The sequence below is a fragment of the Aulonocara sp. 'chitande type north' Nkhata Bay genome, linkage group LG22 (genome assembly GCF_057382095.1).
Source record: "Aulonocara sp. 'chitande type north' Nkhata Bay isolate Kocher_YH1m ecotype deep benthic linkage group LG22, A_spYH_male_GT1.1, whole genome shotgun sequence".
Taxonomy (NCBI): domain Eukaryota; kingdom Metazoa; phylum Chordata; class Actinopteri; order Cichliformes; family Cichlidae; genus Aulonocara; species Aulonocara sp. 'chitande type north' Nkhata Bay.
This window is the reverse complement of record NC_141364.1, coordinates 26,099,696-26,125,409: the sequence shown is the minus strand read 5'-3', so window position 1 is coordinate 26,125,409 and position 25,714 is coordinate 26,099,696. Positions and strand designations below refer to the sequence as shown.

Here is a 25,714-nt window from a genome sequence, read left to right as displayed (position 1 = left end):
CTCTCTGTGATTCACACTGCTTCTTTTCCTGTCCTTTTAAACCCTCGCAGTCCCCGTAACCCTGTCTCCTGCCTCCCTCCCACCCTGTTATTGAACGTCTACACCAAATCAGTCACTCAACCACAGCCCTTCAGATCTTTTCCTTTTGTTTTCCCCTCTCTCAGTCTGTCTCTCCTCTCTCTCCATCCCTCCCTTTTCGCCCTCGTCTTTTCTGTCTCTCCATTGTTGAGGAGACAGTGGCGCAGACAAACAGGGGGAGAAGATATCCGCTGGTGTACCGCAAGATTGGAGAGAAAGAATGGCAGAGAGACAGCAGAGGAGAGGAAGATACATCGACTGATACGAGGGTAAAGTTAATTACAGGGGACCGCCAATTAGAGGGCAAAGTGATGGGCCTGTTTGCCTCGCCGCGGCATCCCAAAAACATCACCATCTCCCACCATGTTTATCCTCTGCAGCCACAAGACCACAGCTCCCATCAGCCGTCACTGGAAACAGCTCAGATACCAAGTGGGTTATGGCTGGGGAACATGCAGGCAGTGTTTGCAGACATAGTTAATATACGGATAAATGCCTAACATGCAGTCTTTTTTCTTTTCTTTTTTTAAACCATTCCTTTCCCATTTGTATTGATAGCAGATGGCATATCTGCAGTTACATGTTTGCGTTTACTGATACAATCGGAGAAAAACACAGAAAACTTGAGCAAAGAGATAAAGGCACTTGGTCTTTATAGAAATTTTGTCAAACATTCAGAAAGCATGATCAAAAGTATAAATGTTTTGGAAAAACAGAAACATCACAGTTCTGGGATCAGTAAAATCTCAACCGCACTCTCTGTTGAGTGTTTTACTGTGATTATGGCTCTGGTGGACACTCTTCTTTGTGTGTATTTGTCAAGCAAAATCAACAATACGACTTTATTCAGAGCTACTCATTCACATTCCCTCTTTGTTCCGTAACATATGATTGTGATCGTCTGAAACTTTACCCATCACCGGATATGGCTTTTTAGAAGCAGAAACAATCATCAAAGGTTGAATACTTCTTTCTCCAAAGGAACCAATATTTGCTACATAGAGCACATGGGAGGTCCATGTCCGCTCAAATAAAGAGCTGACCCTCAAAAAGCACCGATCTCAGTCCCCCATCCTTGGGCCGCCTTGGCTGATCCGCTCAAGCCCCTGCGCTGGACTGTGGGAGACCCCATAGGTGCAAAGGGCCTGAAAGAGACTTGTGGAGGGGCGGAGGATGAGGAAGTGGAAGAGGAGGAGGTTGAAGGAGAGGAAGAGGAAGGGGTTGAGAGAGGTAGAGGTGAGGCCCTGCTGGAGCTGTGAGGAGACAGCTGTGGCGGTCTGGAGGGGGCTAGGACTGGAGACGCTGCGAGGGAGGGCACCCTGTGGACGGTGGCAAGAGCTGTAGGTGCAAGGAGCTGTGGTGCACCCTGCTGGCACCCGGCCAGGGGGGTGAGGCGTAGGGAGGCGGGCGATGGGTAGCTCCCTAGCAGGGCCAGATCCCTTCGCCCACTGGGGAAAGGAGAGGAGGAGGAGGCTGGGGAGTTAGGGGAGATTTGAGGGAAGGATGCCCATGGCCAAGGAGCGAAGGGCAGGGCAGAAGCAGGGGGTGACTGCAGGAGAAGAGGGTCTAGCTCACTCGCGCAGTGAGAGAGGTGGGAGACCAGACGAGCTCCTATAGGGTCTGGGGAGTCCCCCTCAAGTGAGCTGAGGTACCGTACCACCTCTCCAACGCATTCCCTGAAGCCCAGGGTCCTGTAGTCGACTGCCAGAGCCCTCGCATCAAAGTATCCTGAGGTGGAAAAACAGTTCAGTTTAGTCTTTGCTGAATAAATGCAGGGGGAGGCAGTAAAAATCTCTTTTCTAAAGAGGAGGATAATAAATAATTATGAATCACTGCTTTATGTGGAACGGCTGTTTGGGAGAATCCGAATAGGGCAGCAAGCAAGAGTCCAAATTGTCACCTTTTCCTCCCATGGCATGCAGCAGTTTGAGGTGGTCCACTGTCATCTGTAGAATCTCTGCTTTCTCTAACTTTGATGAACCCTGCAGTGAAAATTAGCAACATTCTGATCAGTGGCACGATGACAGAAAGCTGCTTAGTCTTTTAGTTTTATTGTCTAACTATGACAAAAAATATCATCATCTCAAATTCATTCCTTACCTGTTTTTCAAAAGCGCTGGGCACCAGTCTACGGAGCTCTGACAAGCTGTGGTTGATGCGGTCTCTGCGCCTCTTCTCTATGATCTGCATAAGAAAAAAAAAAGCAAACTGAGTTGCAGACTCAACTGAAAAAGAGACAGAACCGACTAACATCCAATGACCTAATCCACTCACCCCTCTTCTCTTCTTTCGAGCCAGAATCTGCGAGGCGCTGCCTGGAGACATGGACCCAGTGACTGGGCTGTACCGCGAAGATAGTGTTGAAGCAAGAGAGCGAGATGAGTAAGAAGGGACACAGAGGGAGAAAGAAAAAAAAATCATTTGATTTTCCTGCATATTGTTATTATTACCCTCCTTAATATGACACAGAGGCAGGATGGCACACCAACTCCCTTCAATCTAATTTGTTTTTTGGGCACAGAAAAGAAGAGCAGTGCCCGGGAGAGGAGGGAAGATGAGATTGTTTTCACTTTAATGCATTTCTGGACATTAGTCTCAGTGAAATGACATGCTGTTCTCCTTTCCGTCTGAGCAAAAGCACTTTTAGAAAAGATGATTATATAGCCTCGAGGCGATGCTTGCGCTCACATGGGGCTCCAGCACGCTGCAATGGGAGCATGAGCTCCTCCGAGTACAGTCATCCAATATGGATTGTGTTTGTTTGTGAACTCTCATCTTACAGGCCTGAAAGAGACTCCGAGCCTCACAGTTCCCTCCAAACTGCCCCGCTAGAGACTTATTTCTATTAGATTTTAACATGAGGGCTGCCAGTTTAGCTGTGTGTTTTTGTTTAGGTTAATCTTTGATGGGGTTGACTTGAAAAAGCAGCGCTGTCTTCTGTTTGCATGTCACATGGCAATTTAATTTATCTAAACCGTCTTTAGCGTTACTGGCTCGCTCAGCGCCTGTGATGTAAGCAGCACTGCTGGGAATGAGTTTTTGTATACTGTTACAAATACACTTTAATGACTGGCGCTTTGAATCAAAATGTCTTTTAATGCTAAGTCAAGGAATTTGACAAATTTATCTAAGAAGCAAAACGCTTTAATGACTTTAAAATAGAGTGTGCAGCGTTCAGAGTAATTTTACTGTTTATCGGGCATTTTCCACAACAATGGAACAAGTTACATGCAGTGGACTGCACTTAATCACCTTGGCACTGCAGGCCGCGTTTGCATTCAAAGGTTAGAAGATTTTTTTTTCCTCTTCCAGAAGTATTTTAGCGTTTAACCAGCCATTTTAACTGTGTAGTTCACATTTTTTATCGGAGTTTTCCAGTGCAAAAGCAAGATTTCAGTGTTGGGATTATAACTTTATAATAAAAGCATAGAAAAACTCATTTGTTTGTGAAAAAGCAGTTTTTCTATGCCTGAAAATGCAGTCTTGGAAATGCAGCAAAAATGTGTGTCTGACATAGACGAGGAGATCTTTCATAAAGTTGCTAATTAAATAACACACTGTTTGCATGGAATAATAACACTAAACTCAAGTGGGAAAATGCACTTTTTTCATATTTAATGTGACGTAAAATATTAAAACTATTTTAGAGTTGTTTATTAAAACCAACTCATGAGCTTTCACTTGTGTTTCTCATGTGAAGAAATTTTCTACATCAACTGCAGACATTTCATTTTAAGACATAATACTATAATCACTCATTGTGGTTCAAATCAATAGATTTTTTATAAATATACATATATACAATTAATATTCCTGAGTGAATGACTTCCTGCTCATGTTTTCATCTCCTGTGTTGACACTTCAGCGTTGACAGGCCTTTTTTGTTTTACATGGATGGTCATGCACGCAGCTTTTTCGACTAACCCCTACACTTACATGTGCAACAACCGCTGTAAAGCTTCTGTTTTACACAGAAAGTGAACACTGTATATCTTACCTATCTATCTAACATAAATCTATAATAAATCTGCTTTTCTGAACAAGAGAAATTTGCTGATTTGAGCCTCAAACTTCGTTGACACGTCAGTTTTTACACTGACATCACTGACGTGGTTTTTAAATTTGCTTAAAGATTTATAATATGCAAATTAAACCGTGTCAAGACTTAAAAAATAAATAAAAATAAAAAACTTTGTACCTGAATGCAGGAATCTTTAAATAATAAGAAGTTCTATTTTGCTGTAATTGCTTTATAAACACAACCTTGTGGGACCTCAAACTTTTCCCACAGTCTTTTAAACTCGTTACTGCGCAGCAGACTGGAAAACATGCTCGGGGCAAATTTGCCTTTAACTTTGTCTGCTAAATACAGCCGCGCGCCATGTAATTTTCTTTTCAAACATGACTGGAGGGAACGTGTTACAATCTCAGGTGTGACTGAAGGAGGCTCACCAGTAGCTATCTTCTTGGCCCACGTCAATGAACTCGTCGGTGTCCGAGTCCGGAGAGCTGTAATCGTGAGGTCTCTTCATTTCGCTGCCCCTTCCTCACTGGCTGGAGCGATGACGACTGATGACAGAAGGACGAGGAGACTGACAGGTCTGGCTGGATGATCTCGTTGGTTCCTGCCTCTGCCTCTTTAGGAAGTCTCCCTCTGGATGAAGCACTCACCCTGCGTGCCCGTCACTCTCTGCTTCTCTTGCACGGTTACTTATAAGAGCTCTGTTGTCCTTAGTTACTTCTTGTCACTCGTGTTTGTTGTTTTCGCTGTCGTCGGTTCTTCATGCGTCTTCTTTTTTTCTCTCCCTCTCTGTGAGTCAGTGGTGCCACTTGATCAACCCCCAAGGGCCCATGACAACTAAGAAAATTCACAAGCTGCTTTAGTCTTGTACTCTATCACTGGCATCCAATCATAGTCTCTCTCTCTCTTTCACTGTTATTTCTCTCTTGGCTCGCTCGCTCTGTCACAGCCACCCAATGACAAAACAGGACTTTGGCAGTTTGGGCAGGGTTGCCAGTTTTGGCTCCCCCGCCTCCTTTCCATGTCCCTCCTCTCTCCCTTTAATCTGCCCTTCTCTGGCTTTTCACCCTCCTTCCCTCTCTCCTGCACCCCCCTCAGCCTCATCTTTCCACCCCTTTGCTCAATCATCCTCTGTCAATTAGCCTCCAATTTCATCCTGCTTTCCTTCCTTCCTTCCTTCTGTCCTGCTTTCTTTCTCATTCTGCTCCTTTAATTATGCTGTTCCATAGAACAATGGCAACAGGAGGGAGAGCGAGGTGAGGAGTGTGGGAATTATGAACTGTGAAAGCACTCCATCATACAGAGGCGATGCACAACATCTGATACTTGCACAGTCTCACGAGTCACTTTTGACTCGAGTTCTTGAGCAATTTTGTGTTGTGAGAGAGAAACGGCACAGAGTGAAAACACGCCTGCAGAGATGAAACGCAGCCAGCGCCGACCTTTGAGCTCCATAAATGATACAAATAGAAAAGTTTTATACTTGTATAGAAAGATTTTATGGGAATAATTAAGCCGTGTCAGCAGTTTAACTAACAGTGTTGGCTGTTTTTTGCTCTTGTTTTAAAAGGTGATATTTAAAGTACCTAAATCATTACAAGAGTATACTACAGGGATTTACAAGCAATGCCAATAATTTATGTTCACCTTTGAAAATAACACTTTTATCAAGCATCAATCTCCAGTGTGACAAATAATGTCAACAAAGTTTTAGAAAACTTTAAAAGAAAGCATATCACTGTGTAGAAGAGATGGACATATTGCTTTGTGGTTGTTTTATGGAGCCAGAACTGACCACACAGCTCAGCTATCAGTTAACACTCATAGTTGACGTTTATGAAAAATTGCTATGAAACGATAAAAATTGGCAATAGTAGGCTACAGAAAGGATCTGGTGGGAAAGGGTTTTGGTAACAAGCTGTAAATTTCAGAGAGTGAGTGAGTGATTTTTTTTTTTTTCAATGTGGAAATCCACCATAGACTGTATAAAAAAGATAGACATAACCACTGTGATATCCGCTATCAGTTAGTGTCCCATTAGCTGAGGTTTTTTTAGTATTGCCATCCTGTTACTGGATGGATCCGACTGTGAAATCAACGGTCAGAGTACCATCTTCCTTTTTTACTCGAATGAAGACAGTAATGTATGCCAAAAACATAATGTTTCCTTCACTGACTTGAAACTAGCAATGGACCCCAAAAATTACCAGGAAACTATTATTGAGTAACTGGAAGTCTTTTTAAAGAGTTGCCCCTGCTGGCCATTAAAGAGACTGCAGAACCCAGAGGCTATGCCCATCATTTATATACAGTATATGTAAACTATACATATAGATGTGTGGGTCTAAAAACATGCCATCTTGCCAAATGATGCTGCTAGCGCTATCTGAGGACTCAGCATTCCACTTTCTCATCTAAATATGATTGGTTCTGGCAACAGTCGAACAGCATAAACAGGCTTTAAAACAGTTATCCAGAAATATTGGGATATGTAACCATTTATATATTTAAATATCCAACTAATTATACATCTATCTTTCATATGCATTCTATGTCAAGATGTAGATTTGTCACTATCTTTTTGAAATTACAGCTTCAAGTATTTCAAGATAAGAAGTGAGGCACAGATAAACCCAGCTTATTCAAATCGTTTTTATTCAGCCTGTGTGTGCAGAGATGAGGGCAGGTACTGAAGGGTCAAGGAGAGAAGTCACCCCACTGAGTGTCTGAACATCTGGGCTCTTCACTGGACAAGATAGCACTCTCTATACACTCACACACACAGAGTCACTCGCGGCACTTGTTTCCTCTGCCACCGTGGGAAGATTGCTGGTGCAGATTGCCATGGAAACATGAGACCCAGGCGCCGGTTGTTAGGAGCGATGCCTAAGTGACCCAGCAGTGTGCGCATATGTGTATGTGAAAGACTGAGAGAGGCCAAGTGGCATGCCCTCTTGCACACAATGCCCAGCTGAGGGTGTCTCTTCCTGCCTGGCAGACTGGAAGGGTGTGTTAGTTTAAACATAGGCTGCGACAATGAATGAGTGCGAGGTCTTTGTGTATACTAGTTGGGCAAGTGAAGTCGTTTTTAAAACTTTAATTTGGTCGTCTTTTAAATGGATTTCCAGTAGTCTTTATGTTCTTTTCAGCTTCATCTTGCTCAGCGTGACGACAATCGAGCCTTTCCTACAATCATTTTTGTCATGTCGCATGTGTAAAGTAGTGGAATAACTTAAAACATGTGCAAGTGAGTGTGTTTGCAATAGCCAAGTGTGAGTAATCAGTGTGACCATCACCAGGGGGCTCGCAGTGTGGTGGATATGAGTCAGGACTAACAGAGTGGAGAAATCCCTTTTCTCTCCCAGCAAACAACCCCCACTACCCAGTTCACATATCCTTTCATTACTAATCATTCTCTAATTCAGATCTGGATTTCATTTCAGCATCAGAAAACTGGGGGGAAAGAAAGATGAAAAGACATCTATGAAGTCAGCCTTCAGTGTTCCGTATTGCTATTTTTATCACCCACTCTTTACTTCTCTTCAAAGGTTTACTTTCCCATTTGTATCGCACGTCTCTTTAAAAACAAGAGAGAGAGATCGCTCTGGTTTGCCGGCCACACCGCCCAGCTGTTCCGAGATGAGGCAAGTTACAAGAAAAGAAAAAAAGGGAAAAGAAATGGAAAGTAATTAAGGAGATAAATGATTAAATAGATATATTAATTATGAAAATGGTTTCATGGTGGGGGCGTAAAGCCAACATAAGAGGGAGACGAGAGCTGGCACTGGGTGGTTGGATGGAATTCTGGGAGATTTCTGGCGATCTTGGTCGGCCACTTCAAGTACTCTCCCTCCCATCCCACCAAACCACAACAAGGCAAAGTCCCTTATTGAAATTAACAAGCTCATACTTTTACAATTTGCATACACACGCACACATGCGCAACTCAAATATGAACATGAGGACACGCACGCACACACGCGCGGGAGGCCACGCACTGATTCATACAAGCTAGCGCACACATGAAACTCCCTGACACGAATGTGGACAGCACATACCCACAATTTATAAGGCACAAACAGCTGCAATTATTCTTTCTGATGCATGACTGCTGCTATTGTTTGAAACTCTGTGAGATGGAACAAGCTCAGTGGGGTATTGTGTTTGTGACTTTTTTTCTCCGCATTTTTCAGTGAAACTAAATAACTGATCACTGATACGTCTCACTGCATGGTTTGCTTTCATTAACAGTACACCAACAAATTTTTTTTGTCAAAATGTAATGTACATGCACCAGTTTAAAAACAAAAAAAGGGACCTAAACCTGCTGAAAAAAGAGACATGAAAGTAAAATCCTATGTATCATAAATCTGAAGGAGGGTCTTTTTAACGCATTTTTTAAATTTCTAATAAAAGTGAATATTTGGAAACGATGCAGATTTTCTAGAAAATTTGATTAACTGTATGGAAATCAAAAAGAGTGCTGTGTTATTATGTTAAAATATTAATAATAAAATGTAAATCTTGCAAATAGAACAAGCTAAAAAAAACGACACCTTCACATTCACAATATAATAATAATATAACATCTTATTCACAGAAAGTAGAAAATAAACAACAAGAAAACAAATATGTTTCCAAATATGTTATTTAAATTGAAGGTGGTCCTTAAAATGCTAATATACCATCAAACCATCAAGCAAGTTAAATATTTATTCACTGTCTTGAAGCCCCGTAGTGAGTCTGTGAAAGGCCAAATGTGGTCAAAGGGGCCCTGCATGGTGCCCTGCTGCATGCAAGCGCTATTGACACATGCCCTCAAAATCAGTTGATTCCGTATTGGTATGAGGCCTTTATAATAGTCCGACTGTGGCTGGCTGCTCTGTCGCAGGGATCAGGAATGGATTGGCATGGGAACTGGCATCAGACTGGCTTGGCACTCTCTGGGCCGGACCCATGAGGGATTTATCTGCCTTTCAGACACATAAGGAATGCTGGGACCTGATGCACTTGCTGTCTGGCTGTCTTCACAATTCACTCCAAATAACCTGAATATATGAGGCATTCCTGGGAACGCCAGGTTTGTGCCCACAGGGTGTCTCCAAAGAAACCCATTGTGTTTTTATGATCTGATTGAGCTAAGATGAGCTGTGAATAAACTACCAAAGGAACGCAGCAAGACGCAGCCAGAGCGAATGACTGAAATAGTAGCTGCCGTGATTTAAGGTGTCAGTAGGGCAAAATGGCTGCGGCTACGGGTCGTGCCGTCTATCGGAGAGCGAGAGACACAGAGAGAGAACAGGGAGAGGGCGAGAGAGTCCTCCCTCCTCATCTGGCTCCCCCTTTGCAAAGATAAATAAAGAGGCTAAAAGCCGAAGAGAAGAAGCAGAAAGGAGCTTTTGTGGCTTCCGAGTGGGGTCCCTTTCATGACGGTTCCCACAGCACTGGGCCTGTGATGACATTCACCATGTTTCACACACACAGGCACACACACACGCTGATGGGCCCTGTGACTGCGGTGACTTTCGCTGGTGCCGGGCCCCAGACGGGACGGCGAGGGCCCCGAGAGCCACAGGCAGCCATTGTGCTGTCGCCGCGGAAACCAGCCTCTTTATGTCAGACATGTTTTTCTGTTTGTTTTCTTTTTTATGTCTTTAATGTGGGCAAGGGGAATGTTTCCCCTCTCATCTACCACCCTCCACCCCCCCCCCATCCCTCCACACTGCACTGTGTTGCACCACCCCCTACCCCCACCAACCATACCCATCTTCCTTCCCCTCCCACCAATTCATCCACATTTGTTTCTCCTCTTCGCCTCCTCTTCTCCCTTATGTTGTCCCCACCCCACCCACTCTGTTTCCCCCTGGAGATCGTCATTTGTAAAGCTCTTTGCTTAGACAGCCCATATCTTTGTCGTGGTGTTGCGGCCTCCCTCTCACTCAACTCCTTTTTATCTGTGCTTCGTGAGGGTTTGGCACAAGCTGGCACTTTTTCTTCCTCCTGCACTGAAAAAAAAGAAGAAGAAGAAAAAATGTGCACAACTCTAAAACAAGAAAACCTATCCCCAAAACAATCTCGCCTTTCCCACGCTAAGCCAATTTTCTTCATAAGATTAAACAAGCTCACCAATAACGACGTGAAAGAAAATTGAAGGCTGGGGGGGTTGAGAGAATCTGGCTATGATTACAGTCTGACAGAGGATGCCCCAAAGTCATCCAGTGAGGAAAAACAAACCTGAAAAAGCTCGACTGTTACTATTTTTAAGCACGTGAAGAATGCTGCTCGGTGCCATGACTCAAAGGCACGTTGGCCCTCGTCCGTAATCAGTTCACTCTGACTGCTCTCCTCTGCCACATCACACACAGGACACAATCTTTAACGAGCCACAGAGAAAGGAGGAGAAGAGAGAAAAAAAGGAGTGTGGGGGGGGAGTGAAAAATGAAAGAGTTCGAGGCTAATCCGCAGTGCCCCTCAGCCATGCATGTGACTGTGCCTGATTTTGATGAGTGTATGTGTGGAGAGGGGGGTGTTTAGGACTCAGCTAATATTAGCCACTGTAAAACAAGTTTGACTAAATCTGCGTAGGTTCTCAGTCATGTCCAGGTCACGGTAATCTAAGGAGCTTAGAAAGAACAGCAACTGGACTTCTTTAAGTTTCTTGGAGATGTTTCAAACTTTTATCCAAGAAGCTTCTTCAGTTCAGTTCAGTTTTACTGACTTTTGACTTGGAAGCTGCCCATCGTTTAGATTTATGGAGGAGATTGATTGAATTTACATATATGTATATTAATCCAAGCTGTGCTTTGCACTCAGAGATGAAAATAAAACTGGATTCTCAGACAAAGCCAGGCCACGCTTTTCCCCGTCCCTGTTAGACACCCCTGTGCTGCTGCTCTTTGACAGCCTCTCACTTTCCCAAATCCCTCGTTTAACTTTACACCTCAGATTACAGCCTTATCTGGGGGGCGACCTGCCGACACCTTGTTCCGATGGCAGCTCAGGAGAGCGAGCGTAAACCCCTGAAAACCCAGCATAAGAACTCACCGCCACCACACTGCTGGGTCATTTTTAGACGGGGATTATGGTGAGTGTGCGCGAAAGGAAGAGAAGACGCTGATGGAGGAAGGATGTGGGCAATAACAGCCATCATTCTCATCCCCTTGAGGGAGTTGGTTTTATTGGTGTCAGTACAGTAGTGTTTTGTTTTTTGAGAAAACTGAAATACAGGATACACTGAAGTGGGTTTGATTGAGCACTTTTTTTTCCAGATGCCAAATCATCATTCCATAAAACTAATAAATTAGACAAAAATAATCTCACTTTAAAAAATAAACACAAGTAAAACTGTTGTGACCGCCTGACCTTTCTGGCAGCTCAAGCACCACTTATAGACATGTTTCAAATTCATCTATTACAAACGGGCATTTTTTAAACACATTTTTCTCCTTTGTACAAATTTTTCACGTGTCTCTTAAAAATAGAATCACAGTGTGTGTGTGTGTGTGTGTGTGTGTGTGTATATATATCTATATATATAGATATATATATTAGGGGTGCAACGATACACAAAATTCACGGTTCTATATTTTTTCGATACAAAAAATGTTCATGCCTTTTTAATTTGCCATTTATTAAAATTATAAATATATATTTTAACTCAAAAGTACAGTTTTTAAATTTAACGTTGCTGAAACAACAAAGTAATAAAAAAAATAAATCTATCTGATTGAGAAATCACTCATCTTTGGAAAAGAGAGTTTATTACAGAGAAATGTCTCTTTCCAAAATAAAAGCTATACTATACGCTTCTTCTGGGCTATATTCTCAGCAGCATATTAAACATATCAGGTCCCCATAAGGAGAATCATGTGCTAACGGCTGTCTAAATGACTCGGGTAAAGTTTGTAGCATGCATGCTTGTTGTTTTTGTCTGCTTCCACTTGTCTTTGCACTAGGATGATGTTGGAGTAAATGTGCAGTCATATTCATTTTGTTCCCACTAGTGCTGTCAGCGTTAATCTCGGTGAAATGACGTTAACGCCACAACACGGCAAATCTCCGTTAACGAGCTACCGCGGATCGCCCCGTGCTTGGGGCTGGACGGCCAACACGTTAACGAGCTAACTGCGCTAATGCAGTAGTTCCCACCCATGTAATTGAGCATTGCGTGGCACATCCAACATACTGTTTTACTTTTGTCCATGACGCGCTTACCATCAGGGTCATGCTTCACATGAAGACCAAAATAGTTCCAAACGCCAGATCATCTGAATGAGGGTGGGGGAGGTTCAATTTGCCATGTTGCAACGAGCTTAGCTTCTGTCTTGCTAGCTTGTGCTGCGCTCAGTGGATCTGCGTTCGACTACTCCGCCTAGGCTGCACTGTCGAGCGCAGATCCACTGAGCGCTCAACACAGACAGCATCGTCAGAAGGAAAGTTGATAAAATAAATTAAAAATTTTGTATTGTTCGATACATATGCGTACCGAACCGAAAGCACTGTATCGAACGGTTCAATATCGATACAAGTATCATTGCACCCCTAAAAAAAAAAAAAAAAAAAAATATATATATATATATATGTATATGTGTGTGTGTGTGTGTTGTGTGTGTAAATATATATATGTAAATATATGTAAATGTGTATATGTATGTAAATGCAATGCTGCCTGCTTTGAAATCAAACAAACACAAGACAATTCCTCATCCACACAGACATATGGATTCAAAGGACAGGCACACATTCATAAAACTGCCCGTAACAGATGCTCATACAAATGTTGAAAGGCATACTTGTACAGTAGACTCACTCTACACACTCCACGTGTATCTTGGGCACAAACAAACACTGTCTATCTCAGACATGAAAACTTGCTTGAGGTCATTGCTTGAGAGCGCCTTGCTAGCTGTATATGGTGCAGAAGGCTTTGATCTCTGGACTTGGCTGTGGCAAAGACAGCCAGCGCTGCGGCCCTGCGATACCGGAAGCTTGTGGTCTGGGCTGGCTCCATTTACTACTCTGTTCTGGTGCTAAATATACAATAATAAAAAGGCTAGCAGATTTATTTCAGACTTATACATTTCCTCTCCAGCGAGGGAAGAAAGGACAAAGCAAAGAGACAGACGTCTCCAGATTACCAAAGAACATTAAGTGATAATTACAGAGAGAGATAGAAAGAAAGGGACGAGGTTTCCCCCTCTCGCTTTTCTCTTCCTCCTTTACTGCCACCACAGACTAAGAGGGGCGCCCACTCTATTAGACTTCGAATGATTGGCTATGATTGCATTATCTGATCTCATAAGGGATGAAACACACACCACATGCCTGCATTTCATTGCTCAGTGATCACTCAGAAGTCAAACATGTTTTTTTTTCTTTATACATGAAGCCATAAAAGAACATGGGATTCAAATTCAAACATTTTCCTAATCTTTTTCAAGTTAGTTTCCTGAAACACACAAGCACGCGTGCACACACACATTCATACTCCGCTATGCACTCGACTTCACCACGAGTCCACCGCACTCCTCTCAAAGCTCTTTGATCCCCGGTCGAGGGTCCTCTCCGTGGTGCCTCAGTCTGAATTCCAGAGATTCTGGGATAATTCAAACGTTTCACGGCACATACTTGGTCCCCCCAGGAGACAGCGGCAGAGATGGAAAATGCCACCACGGTCCCTGTCTCTTTCTCCCTCCATTGTCCCTACTCTTTAATCAGGCCCTCTCTGTGGCTCACGCTGCCACCATGGTGTGTTGTCTCAGCCTGGGAAAATGCCGGCCTAAGTGGCTGTTATGTGCTGAGGCGCAGACCACAGGGACCCAGAGGGGTGCTGCTGGAGCCCTCTGTGCCAGCCGTGGGTCTCAGAGTGGCTAACACACACAATGAGTGAGGTCCCAAGTCTGGATGTAACCTTACATAACAGCCATCACTTCATCTATTTACTTTTTGTCTGGGTTTTCAATCAGTAAATCATCATACGACGTTGTAATCACAGGGACAGGCAAGAAACCCAATCATGAATCATGAATGTTATTTGTTCCTAAGAAGTTGCTGGGTGTAAACCGGCGCTAAACTGCCACACAGATAGGGCAGTATTGTAGAAAGTCCAGTGTGATTGCTTGGCTACGATCTGCAGAGAGGGAGTTTCCTGCCCTGAAGTCAACAAATGACAAAAACAAAGGCCTTGTGTTTCCCTGAGTCACAACCAGAAGAAGGTCAATAAGCAGAGCAACATCAGTGTTCGGCCCATTTTAGCTTTGTTTTGGGATGGACTCGTGTTAGGGCTGTGCCTGTCGGGTCAACTGACAGCTGGACTTGCCTGCAGCCGGACACAACGCTCCATCAGGTCAAGTTTACAAGAGCTGAGTGAAAGCCTTCTGCTTTATACTGGTTTATATTTAGTGCTTATAAGCATGAATAGAGTTTTTATGAGGTGCTATAAATTTCATTTTCAAAAAAAAAGAAAAGGGGTGAGTGCTTAGGCTCATGTACGCCTACCCTGTGGTTTCCACAGGCCACCACGAAGCCTTTGTATTCACTCTGTTTGCCATGGGAAAATATCTGAAACAAATAAGTTGCCCAGTCGGCACCCATCAGTGTAAAAAACACTTCTAAGAGCTGTGGATTGTGCTGAGAGGGTGTGGTGCAGCGCTAAAGGAACTACTTGTTTACTCTTGCTATGTCTGAAAATAAAATAAAAAAAAGGATCTATTTTCTCTCCGAAATGGGAGGCAAATAAACAAGTATTCTTGAGCAGACAATGTGGGAAGGCGCGAGCCGCCTGTGGTTGTACAGCGGCATGCTGGACTTGGTAAGAGATGGAGGGTGACACTTGGAGGTTCTTCCTCCAAAACATCATTACCATCATCATCATCATCACAAAAAACGGTTTTGCTCTTTATGGATAGTTTCCTGCTTTGTAACAGCTGTGTGCTGGATGAATTTGTTAAACGGCTCTCCAATGGATTATGTTAAAACTTAAAGTCAGGGGTGTGGCCACTTTGACTGGCAGGCAGCTGTAGCCAAACGCTGACTTCTAACTCAAATCACTTAGCTGGACCTTACTTGCACCCATCTGTGAGTGCAGTTTTCTAGCCAAACCTGATGGTGAGCTGATCATTTAGCTATTTTAGCCAGCTGTGGCCAAAATATACTGAGACTTCAAAATGCCGAATCCAGACACTAACGGTGTGCTCATGATGGTCACATCCATCTTTGATATACAGTCTCTCCTGGAGACATCTAGAATTGAATTGTAAGCATTAATCAGCTGGTTTGGTTTTTAATGAATACTGCCATATAGTAAGGAAAAAAAAGTTCAGTGCAGACAGTGTTACGAAAACGTTTTAGATTATTTCTGTATTTGTCCAGAAGCTTAACAAATCCGTTTTCTAATAGTTAAAAGCATGGCATCATCATTTACTATAAAGTAAAATATGCATCCTGAATTAAGAGCACATGGAAGACAGAAATCCATTTTCTTGGGGTCAAACTTGCCATAGTTGGTGATCTCACTACTTAACATATTCCTGGTATTTTTGCAAGTCATGTTGTTTTATTCCTTTACACAAAGAAGTCAGAGGCACATGTACAGAACAAGATGTAAATCTGTCAATCTGACCATAACTTCCTCCAGGTAAAAATAGTACAGCAGACGCAGAACTGGCCACTGATTGGACAGATAAACAAAAACGTCACTGTTTTTTTTTTTTTTTCTTTGGCCGAAAGCGGAAGTTGTTGGCTAACGTGGATATGGGACAAAAGAGCCTCGCTTCTAGCGGTGCTACTGTAAAAGAGTTGTTACGGTCAGCGTAATTAAACAAGTGAGTCGGTATTTCACGCCTTTTTATTTCAGTTTTTTCACAGGTTTTGTAAAAAGCAGCTGGTCTCGTCAGTCGGCTATTTTAGGAAAAGTACTGCCAACTAGCTACCCAGCGTTAGCAACACACACTAGCTAGCAAGCAAGCAGAGAAAAGTGATTCCACTTTTGTTAGTTCAGGTGTGTCTGAGTTAATGTTTGCGTGTTTAAACTCCGTTATCCTTGTTGTGTTTTTAAAGTGTCAAGCGTCAGTGGTTACAGTTTGTCAGACCCAGTGTGTGTTAGCTGAGTTAACTGTTCACCGTTAGGACTAAAGTCTATAATCATTAACGTTTGTTTACCTGGAGATTTTAAACGATGTATAAGTCAAGCTTGTAATACAACTCTGTCGGAGTTGACTATTAAGTGGTAATACGATTGTAAATAACACACCTCCAACAGTTAATGATCACAAGTGCTTGTTTACCTCCGTTTACCCGTCTGTTCCCTCATCCTGGCAGAGCCGCCAGGAGTTCAGCTATGGAAGTGCCTTGCTATCTGTCCAAACTACTGTTCGAGCTCAATGAGCAACGGAAGCGTGACTTCTTCTGTGACTGCAGCATCCTTGTTGAAGGCCGTGTCTTCAAGGCGCATCGGAATGTCTTGTTTGCAGGAAGCGGTTATTTTCGAGCTCTTCTCGTTCACTATCTACAGGTAAGGACATAAGCACGGATTCCATTGTTTTCTCTGAGTGTTTAAGGAGAGCTGACTAAACTAAGGTGGCTTCTTGGACGTAAATTCAACAATTTGGTCAAGAATAATGTATTTATTATTGGACTGGCATATATTACAGTCAGTTTCATCTTTAGTTTCAAGGTCTAGTGTGTTGTGTTATTGTGACAGCTGTTTCCCAGAGTGTTCTTTCACATACCGCTTGTCGAAAGGGGGAAAAGGCTTTCCAAACCTGCAGTGGATATAAATGACTTACACTTTTCCCTAAACTTTTTCCTAAACTTGCATAATTCAACTGAAAAGCAAAAAAAAAAAATCTTGGAGGAAAATATAAATAATAATGATTAAAAAAATGTACAAAAAGCTTTTTGCATAAGTGGGCACACCCCTACACTAATAATTAGGCAAAGCACTTTTTAAAGAACGCAGTCAGGCTCCTTGGGTAGGAGACTATTAGCATGGCACATCTTGACTTCGCAATATTTGCCCACCTTTCTTTTTAAAAGTACTCAAATATGTCAGATTGCTAGGGTATCTCTTGTGAACAGCCCTCTTCAGATCACACCACAGATTTTTCCATTGGATTTATGTCTGGCTGGGCCATTACAGACTTTAATTTTCTTCAGGTGAGGTCATTCTTTTGTTCATTTGAATTGGCTTGGGATCATTGTCATGTTGAAAGGTGAAATTCCCCTTTATCTTCAGCTTTCTAGTAGATGCCTGAAGATTTGGGGCCCTCCATCTTGACTAAACCCCCAGTTCCAGCTGCAACCCCAAAGCATGTTACTGCCACCACCATGCCACCAGGAAACTCCTACTAGGACAGTTTAACTTTACTTGGGCTTAATCAGTTCAATTCAGTTTTATTTATACAGTGCCAAATCACAACAACAGTCACCTCAAGGCGCTTTATATTGTGAGGTAGACCCTACAATAACAACACAGAGAAAACCCCAACAATCTTATGATCCCCTATGAGCAGGAAGAAACCTCCAGCAGTGGAGAGGAGTCTCTTTTATTGATAGTAGGTGTGTAGAAGACTAAATGCTGTGATTAAATCAAAATTTGCTTCACCAAAGTAGTGATTTAAGGGTGTGCTCACTTATACAACCAGCTTATTATGTGTTTTTAACTTTTAATATTTTTCAGATTTGTTTTTTCAATTAAATTGTACAGGTTTAGGTAACATTAAAGGTGGGAACATTTTAAAATGATGTATTGTAGTAATTCTTTTTAACATCATAGAAAACCTGGCATTTCAACAGGGGTGTCTACACTTTTTATATCCATTCTACCTGGCCCTGTGTTTAAAAAAAACAAAAGTAATTGCCCCCACTTGTTAAATTAAGCTCACACCCAGGCCTGATTACTGCCAGACCTGTTCAGTTGAAAAATTACTTAAAGAGAAGATGTCTGACAAAATGAAGTAGGCTAAAAGTTCTCAAAAAGCAACACATCATCTAGAGAAACTCAAGAACAGATGCCATTTCTAAGACTTTGGGACTCGCAACGAACCACAGTGAGTGCCATTATCCATCCATGGGAGCGTTCCAAGGAAAAAAACGATTGCTGACCGAAAATAACACAGTTTTGTCTCACATTTTCCAAAAAAACATCGTGATGACTTTTAAGAAAATAGTTTGTGGACGGGATAAAAACATAAACTTTTTTGGAATGTTTGAATTGTGTTAAATCTAGCATAAAACTAAAACACAATATTTCATGAAAAGATCATCATACCAATAGTCATAGATGTTGGTGTTTTGATGGTCTAGGGCTTTGCTACTTTGCTGCTTGAATGTTTGGATGACTTGCTGCAGTTTATGGAACAGTCAGCTGGCACCTGCTCCCTATCAGAAAATCATGAAGCAATCAATTCATGGCCTAAAGCTCAAGCACCTTTGAGTTATGCCACAGGACAATGATCAAAAACAAACCTGACTGGCTCACAAATAAATAAATAAAATAAATGAACAACTTAAGGTTTTGGAGTGGCCTAGCCAAAGTCTGGATCCAATTGAGGCACTAGGGCATGACCTTCACCAGGTGGTTCAGGTTTGAAAACCTTCCAATGTGGCTGAATTAAAACAATTCTGGGGGCTAAAATTCCCGCAGAAAAGTTTGGAAGACTTTTGTTTCCTTTTTATATAAATTAAATCATAATTTAAAAAAAACTCAATTTTGCATTTACTCTCTTTTTATCTAATTGAGATTTGAAATTGGGAAGGGGGCAAATACTTTTTCCACAGCACTGTGTTTTGTCAAAGTCACAACTAAAATCTGCAGACAAGCAGTATTTTTTTATATTGTTCTTTTCTCAAACAAGAGGCAGAGAGTGCTTCACAGAAAACAAACATAAGCAATGTAAAAATTCCAAAATGAAGGGAGGTCATATTTAAACAACAGAAATAATGCATTAAGTGCTACAAATAGAAAAATCTGTGTTAAAAGTAGGGCTGAACGATTATGGAAAATAATCTAATTGCGATTTTTTGCCCCAATATTGCGATTGCGATGCGATATGCGATTATTTTTTAAGGTCTTTGTCTTCTGTATTATTAAACAAAGACAAGCAATACATCATATAGTATGGCCAATACTATATTACATTAATTTTAAACTGTTCTTTCCTGGAAGACAGACCTCTGTTATGATGACATGAGGTGATGCATGAATTGATGACTGACATTTTTATTTAACTTCTTCAATCACAACAGTATATTTGAACATACACAATAGTTTATTTTTAGCTTACAAACATCTGAGCATAAAGTGCTGACAAGGAACCCTGGTGTAAACATTAAAATGAAAGTCAGTACAATGTGCAGATTGCAGAAATATACATAAAAAAAATCAGTGGCTTTACCACACTCAGTTTTTCGACATCTGTGAACTACTAGACAGTCATTCAATTAAAAAATAATATTAAATAAATAAAACTAATAAATAAAAAATACACACATCTTACTGATCTCTGCAGTCAGTAACATTACACATAAAGTGCAAACATAATAGCAATTGTATAAACACACACACAAACACGCCTTTAAAGTTTAAAGGCGTGAAATTGGACGGTCTAGTTCTGATTAGCGTCACCGCTGTCTCGGTGGAGTTTAATAAACTCGGCCGTCTGCTTCTTGCTATCTAAAATATAACCAGACACTGGTGTAAATTCTCGACTGTCTCATACTTCTGTTTAATAAGTTTTCTGTTTGACGTTTAGTCAGCTGTGTGAAAACCAAGGAGGAACCCACCCGGGGGATTAATAAAGTTTTATTTTATCTAATCTAATAACTTTAATCTCAGCCAAACCGATTTACTCACGAACAAACAAAACACTGAAAAAAGCCCAACAATAACATTTTTAGGTTGTCTAAGTGACTTATATATTACGTTTAACCCGAGCAGCGAAACTCCGCGGTGATCTGAAAATGATGTGCCGGGAGTTGTGCCGTTCTCGGCCGCATCAGTAACCCTCGAGCTCCCGGCTAGCTGTCGAGCTGGTGGGTAGCAGACGCCTCTGAAAACGTCGAAGCACTTTTGCAAATATGGGATATCTTGATAAACCGAGCAGATATTTGATGTTTACACAACTACTTTCTCGCCTGAAAATATGTTAAAAGTTTATTTTGTGACCCAGAAAGATTAGTATGAGTAATTTTAAAACTTAGTAGCGGCCGCCATTGCTGGAAACTGGAGTTTGGCTGGGCCGCGCTATGAATTCTGGGATATGGTAGTAATTTGGACAGCCTTCGGCGCGTCGCTGTGACGTAATCGGTCTACAAATGCGGCCTCAGGAGGATGCAGCCCATGAATTTGGACATGTCCAGAGTATAATCGCAGCCTTTGCGGTTAGAAAATTGCACTTGATCATGTCGCGATATTATCGCAAATGCGATATATCGTTCAGCCCTAGTTAAAAGCAGTACAAAAATTAAGACAAATTATGCATTTTACAAAAGAAGAACTGATATAAATATATTACTAATATCCGCACGTAAACAGATTTTTAAGAGTCCACAGAAATGACAACTCACCCAGCATACAGGCAGAGTTACACAGGTCAGGTCACAGCCTCAAGTACTCTGTCACAGTGTGTCCTTCGGTGGATGTGGGGGGAAAACCTCCCAAAAAACATTAATTTTAAATTGTTTTGACTAAAGGGAATGACATGAAGAAGGTCGGCCACAAGGGAGCCTGACTGTGAATGCTGTATAGGTAAGGATGAGAATTTTAACTGGATACTTAACATTACTGAGGGCCGGTGAAGAGACATTGGTTGGGTAATATGGGAGTAGCTCTATGACCTAGAAAGTAGCGTAACAGCATTTTTGAAGTCAGGAAAATGGAGATCTTGAAAACCTTCAGCTGTTTTGTAAAAACTATGATTTGAAATATAACGGTATTTCTCTGGAGCCCTGTTCCACTTTCTAAATATCTTCTGTTCCAGCATTTGTTTTCCGATACATTTGGCTCAACATTGTCTATCTTTTGAAAACATCTCTTTTCAGGACAGCGGACAGCGCTACAGCACAGCGTCGTTGGACATTGTGACAGCTGACGCCTTCTCTGTTATTCTGGACTTCCTCTACTCTGGACGCCTGGCTCTGAACAGGAGCAATGTCATCGAGGTGATGTCAGCAGCCAGCTACCTGCAGATGACGGATCTGGTGAACTTCTGCAAAGAGTACATCCGGTCGTCTTTGGAAATCTGCAGCAAGGAGAAGGAGAGAAACACGGAGAAAGAGAATCAGACAGAGGATGGAGGAATGGGTCCTGCAGACAGTGGCACTCCTTCTGCAACAATTTCCAGTGGTGCTGGGGTTGCAGAGCCTCATTCACAGGTCTCAGAGGCAGATAGGGGGTCAGGTTTAGGTCAGGAGTCTGTTACATCAGGTAGAACACCTTTGTCCATTGTTGTCACCACCACTCCAGGCGCTACCAGGGATATGGACACCTCCTATCCCTCTCGGGAAGAGTTTGCACCTGGGAGTGAAGGGCAGAAGGGACATATGGATCAGACTAATCTCTCATCATCCTCATCTTCTGCTCTGACTCCAGAGTTGGTGAACCCTAAGATAGAATATGACCCTGATGAAGAGCTTATGGAGTCACCAGACACCAAAGTCATCACATCCTATCCTGGGCCTCCTCTGCACAATACTCATCATAGCAGGCTGCTTCCCCCAAGTCCCTCTCCATCTAACGAACGCTCCCCCTTGGGATACAGCTCATCCTTTAATGCTAGGCAGCTGATGGAGGCGCTGGCCAGAGGTGAAGGTCCCAACTCTTTGGGGGACAGAGTAGGGCAGCGCTTCACCCAAGGGCTGGGTAGCAGCACTGGAGGAAGCAGACTGGACGAAGGTCTGGGATTTGTAGGATCATCAATTATGGAGATCCAGTCTGATTGGCTTGGAGAGGACACAGGTAATTAGCAGAATAAATACAAGGACATTTAATCGATTAAAAAGCTATATAGCAATGTTAGTAAATTGTCAACCGGAATAGATAGGGGTAGGTTTGAATTGTTGCTGTGTTTTTCCTCCTTCAGGTGATGGCTTAGTAGTGCCAGTAAAACTCCACAAGTGCCCCTTCTGCCCATACACTGCCAAGCAGAAGGGGATCATGAAGAGGCACATCCGTTGCCACACAGGAGAGAGGCCATTCCCCTGCCCCATGTGTGGCAAGAGGTTCACACGACAGGAGCACCTACGCAGCCACGCCCTTAGTGTAAGAATTTCATGCACTGCAAGCAGGTCGACTTCATTCTGAGTTAACCTTATGCAACTTTAGTTCATAAATTTTCGAATAACCCAAACTATTAGCATGAACAGGTTAGATTTTCTTTTATTAAGTGTATCTGTACACAACATTTATATTATCTGAGAAGAGACACATCTCAGTTTTTGTTGCATTCCTGTGGCCTCTTGCACTGAACAATTACAGCAACATGTGTCAGTAATTACTACAGGAGTCTCAATGACAGAGACCTGATACAATACTAGAATACAGCTTCTGTATGCTAAGACTTCATTAAAGTATCTGTGTCATGCTGCTTCCAACTTACAATGCACCGTATTATGGATGGAAATATTTTACATTGTGCTCCATAGTACTCATTTTAAAGCTTTTCTACTTTAAAACATCATTCCACACTAATACATTGTGCAGTGTAATATTTTAAAGTCACATGAATATTAAAAATAGTCTCCAACTGCGACATTAAAGTGATACTGTAAAAGATTATGTTCATGTATCAGATTCATAATGAGTATTTTTTTTCTTTAGGTACTTTAAGGACATTTGATGCTAAACATTGTTTTAATATTAGGTGCAAGTATGACATTTTGAAGTAAATTTCATTAAGTGACTTAAAGAAATTCAGTGAAAACTGAAATTGCATTCACTGTTCACCGTTGTGTGACGTAAGTTTCATTAGTGCAGTATTTTTTTTTTTTTTTTTTTTTTTTTTTTTACCCCTCAGCCATAAAAAGCTGATCTTACCCTGCCGGGCAGGCAGGTGGCTGGAGTGGACACCCAAGTTTGTGAATGTGATAACTTGAGAATGAAGCGTCATAGTGGAGTAGAGTTTCAAATTGGCACCATAAGTGCATCTGTTAGTAGTCTGAGGTTTAGCACTATCCACTGCTGGGATTTAAAAAAAAAAAAAAAAATATTGTGCTGTTATTCTCATCTACACTGATGGAAAAGTTGGTATTGTCCAAACAGATGAATTCACATCCTCCATGTCTTGATCATCCACAGGTCCACAGACACTACTGGCCAGTGTCATGCAAGAGCTGCAGACGAAACTTCACTGGTTCTAGCGTTTCACCCGGACTCAGACGCTTCGGCATCTGTGATAGCTGCAACTGTGTGACCACCACTCATGATGAAACAGCCCCTGTTCACCCTTCCAGCCAGTCAGAGCCTGTGGAACGAGCAGACGGCAGTACGGATTGGTCCAGCTTTATAGATGAGGTGGACGAGGTGGAGGTCGGCAGAGTGGAAGACTTAGTGGAGAAACAGATGCTTGAAAGACAGCTGGCTGTCTGCAGTGATGTAGTTCACGCGTTGTGAATTCAGTCAGTTATACCCAGGAAGAAAGTCTTTCTCTGAACTTGCTGTCTGAGCTAGTGTGTCATGCCAAAATGTAGTCCTGGACACGTTGGGGTTGTAGTTTGGCTGTATGTTTGTCAGATTTCATCACATTTGTGCAGGATGGCGTCACAGATCTTTAGTCAGAGGCTATGTGTCATGGCTGGTGCGATTCCCATCAGGGTGATCTCTAGTTAGTATTATTTACTGTAAGATGATTTATTTATTAACTAATTTGTATTTTAAATCTTTGAGTTTTTCAGATATTTTACTCCAGTGACTTGCTTGACTGGAACTAGGTTCATTGATTGTGTATGCGTGTGTATGTGTTTTTCTTTCTTTTAATTATTACTGTAGTCTTTCCTTTCCTATATTTGCACAACTGATAAAACCAAATGTGTGTGTGTGTGTGTGTGTGTGTGTGTGTGTGTGTGTGTGTGTGTGTCTTGTATGTAAGAAGAATGCACCCGTCCAGCTGGATTTCTGAATATACAGAGGACAGACAAAGCGTCTTCTCAAATGTTTTGCTTTGTCCAGAAAATTACACTTTGTGTATAAAAACAGTCTTGTTGATGTAGAGGGGCCACTGGAGTTATCACTGCAATAAATGTGTTCTCAAACTGTGGACATTGTGTCATTGCTTTGTCATTCTTTGTTTTAATCTTTTTCTTTCAATAGTCCCGGAGTCACTTCTTCTTTATTATTGAAGTATAAGTAAACTTTGTACTTGATGTAGTTTTGGATCATATACAAAACTAGCCTGCGGCGCACTCTAGTGGTTATTCAGTACAAATTCGTGCCAGCAACTGTTTTCTCGCGTTTCTGCATTAAATTAGCAGCTGCATTTGTCCTTTGCAGAATAGTCATTTATTTAGTGATCCAGAGGAGTGCAAACAGGTGTGTGTGTAACAGAGAGAGAGAGAACATTCTGCAGTGAGCTTACTTGGATCTGGATAGTACCTGCAGGTGAGGATCACTATATTTTATATTTTATTTCTCAAGTGCATTTAACACAAGTTAATGAGAGAAGCTACAGGAAATGACACTAAAATATAACTAATATCTCATGCATTATTAACTACTGGACAGGCCACAGTATCAGAGACTGGGCAGAATTTTGTCTGGTTTGATGATGTGCAGTACAGAAGCTTCACAGGGTTGTGTGCTGTCCTTGTTAATGTTCACATGATACAGCTCAGACTTCCAGTACAGCTCTGCAAATTAAAATCAGTCTGTGGCACACTAGTAGTTACTCAGTTCATATGGATGCAGTTGTAAACTGTAGTCTTACTTAGGTTCTGACTACTTGAATGCATATTTATATTATTTGAGATAAATTGAGAACCAATCCTGGCCATCTTCCATACATGCTTGTACACTATGGTATGCCATACAGGTTTAATATGTAAAAACCATGAAGACTTTACAAACTGGCACTTACCAGGCTCTTGGACCTGGATCATTGAGGACATGGGTTCTCACAGTAGCCTAGTAGCTAATGTTTAATCCTGTGATAGGTATACTGATAAAAATAATGGAGTGTCTGTCATTTAAGCAACCTTTTCAAATTACAAAACAGTTAAGTTTATAGGTTTAATTCATAATATCTTCATCATAATCATGAAATCCACTTTTACTTAACCAAATATACACAGTCATGTGTGACTTTATGCCTACTATTTAAATATCGCCTACAAATGGCCACTCAGTGAAACTTGAGGGAGAACGCTATTTGTCATAACAAGATTAACAAGCCGCACTGTTTAAGATCCAGGGCTCAGTAATGGTGTAAATGACGTTATCAACAGGGTTTGAATGTCTAAACATCATATGCACAGCAAGACACTTTATGGCCAACCATAGGACCTAAGCACTCAAGTCGTTTTCTATAAAGACAAAAGTAGGGCTCCCTCATGTAATGTTACACGATGAAGGTTCACTGGAGAATGACACAACTTTTTATAAGTCTTTCGTTTCCCATCTTTTAA

The 25,714-nt window shown here is 41.8% G+C and overlaps 2 protein-coding genes across 5 annotated transcripts; one reads left to right on the top strand and one right to left on the bottom strand.

Annotated features, from left to right (window-relative positions):
- Positions 1 to 202: 202 nt before the first annotated feature.
- Positions 203 to 16,656, bottom strand: heyl (hes related family bHLH transcription factor with YRPW motif like). Of its 2 annotated transcripts, none has more exons than XM_086279929.1 (5): positions 16,384 to 16,656; positions 2,353 to 2,419; positions 2,179 to 2,262; positions 1,979 to 2,060; positions 203 to 1,806 (listed from the first exon to the last, which is right to left on the bottom strand). In XM_086279929.1, exons 1-5 carry the CDS (start codon positions 16,407 to 16,409, stop codon positions 1,124 to 1,126), a joined length of 942 nt encoding a protein of 313 aa, XP_086136055.1. In that variant the 5' UTR covers positions 16,410 to 16,656; the 3' UTR covers positions 203 to 1,123. The 2 variants fall into 2 exon arrangements, with proteins under 2 accessions (XP_086136055.1, XP_086136054.1); XM_086279928.1 differs by lacking the exon at positions 16,384 to 16,656 and adding an exon at positions 4,531 to 5,031 and having other exon boundaries at positions 205 to 1,806.
- Positions 15,755 to 24,345, top strand: zbtb8b (zinc finger and BTB domain containing 8B). 3 transcript variants are annotated; one of them, XM_086279925.1, is made up of 5 exons: positions 15,755 to 15,921; positions 16,418 to 16,610; positions 21,140 to 22,055; positions 22,180 to 22,358; positions 23,394 to 24,345. In XM_086279925.1, the coding sequence occupies exons 2-5, from the start codon at positions 16,437 to 16,439 to the stop codon at positions 23,706 to 23,708; spliced, it is 1,584 nt and encodes a 527-aa protein (XP_086136051.1). In that variant the 5' UTR covers positions 15,755 to 15,921; positions 16,418 to 16,436; the 3' UTR covers positions 23,709 to 24,345. The 3 variants fall into 3 exon arrangements, with proteins under 3 accessions (XP_086136051.1, XP_086136052.1, XP_086136053.1); XM_086279926.1 differs by lacking the exon at positions 15,755 to 15,921 and adding an exon at positions 15,978 to 16,325; XM_086279927.1 differs by lacking the exon at positions 15,755 to 15,921 and adding an exon at positions 20,792 to 20,846 and having other exon boundaries at positions 16,484 to 16,610.
- Positions 24,346 to 25,714: the final 1,369 nt, after the last annotated feature.

Bases quoted from the DNA above. Each gene is read 5' to 3' on its own strand.
- heyl (XM_086279928.1), bottom strand. From the start codon at position 4,610: ATGAAGAGACCTCACGATTACAGCTCTCCGGACTCGGACACCGACGAG. The intron at 2,420-4,530 runs GTGAGCCTCCTT...TTCGCGGTACAG, and splicing joins GGCCAAGAAGATAGCTACTG to CCCAGTCACTGGGTCCATGT. The intron at 2,061-2,178 runs GTAAGGAATGAA...TTTTCACTGCAG, and splicing joins CCAGCGCTTTTGAAAAACAG to GGTTCATCAAAGTTAGAGAA.
- zbtb8b (XM_086279925.1), top strand. From the start codon at position 16,437: ATGGAAGTGCCTTGCTATCTGTCCAAACTACTGTTCGAGCTCAATGAG. The intron at 16,611-21,139 runs GTAAGGACATAA...ATCTCTTTTCAG, and splicing joins TTCTCGTTCACTATCTACAG to GACAGCGGACAGCGCTACAG. The intron at 22,359-23,393 runs GTAAGAATTTCA...GATCATCCACAG, and splicing joins TACGCAGCCACGCCCTTAGT to GTCCACAGACACTACTGGCC.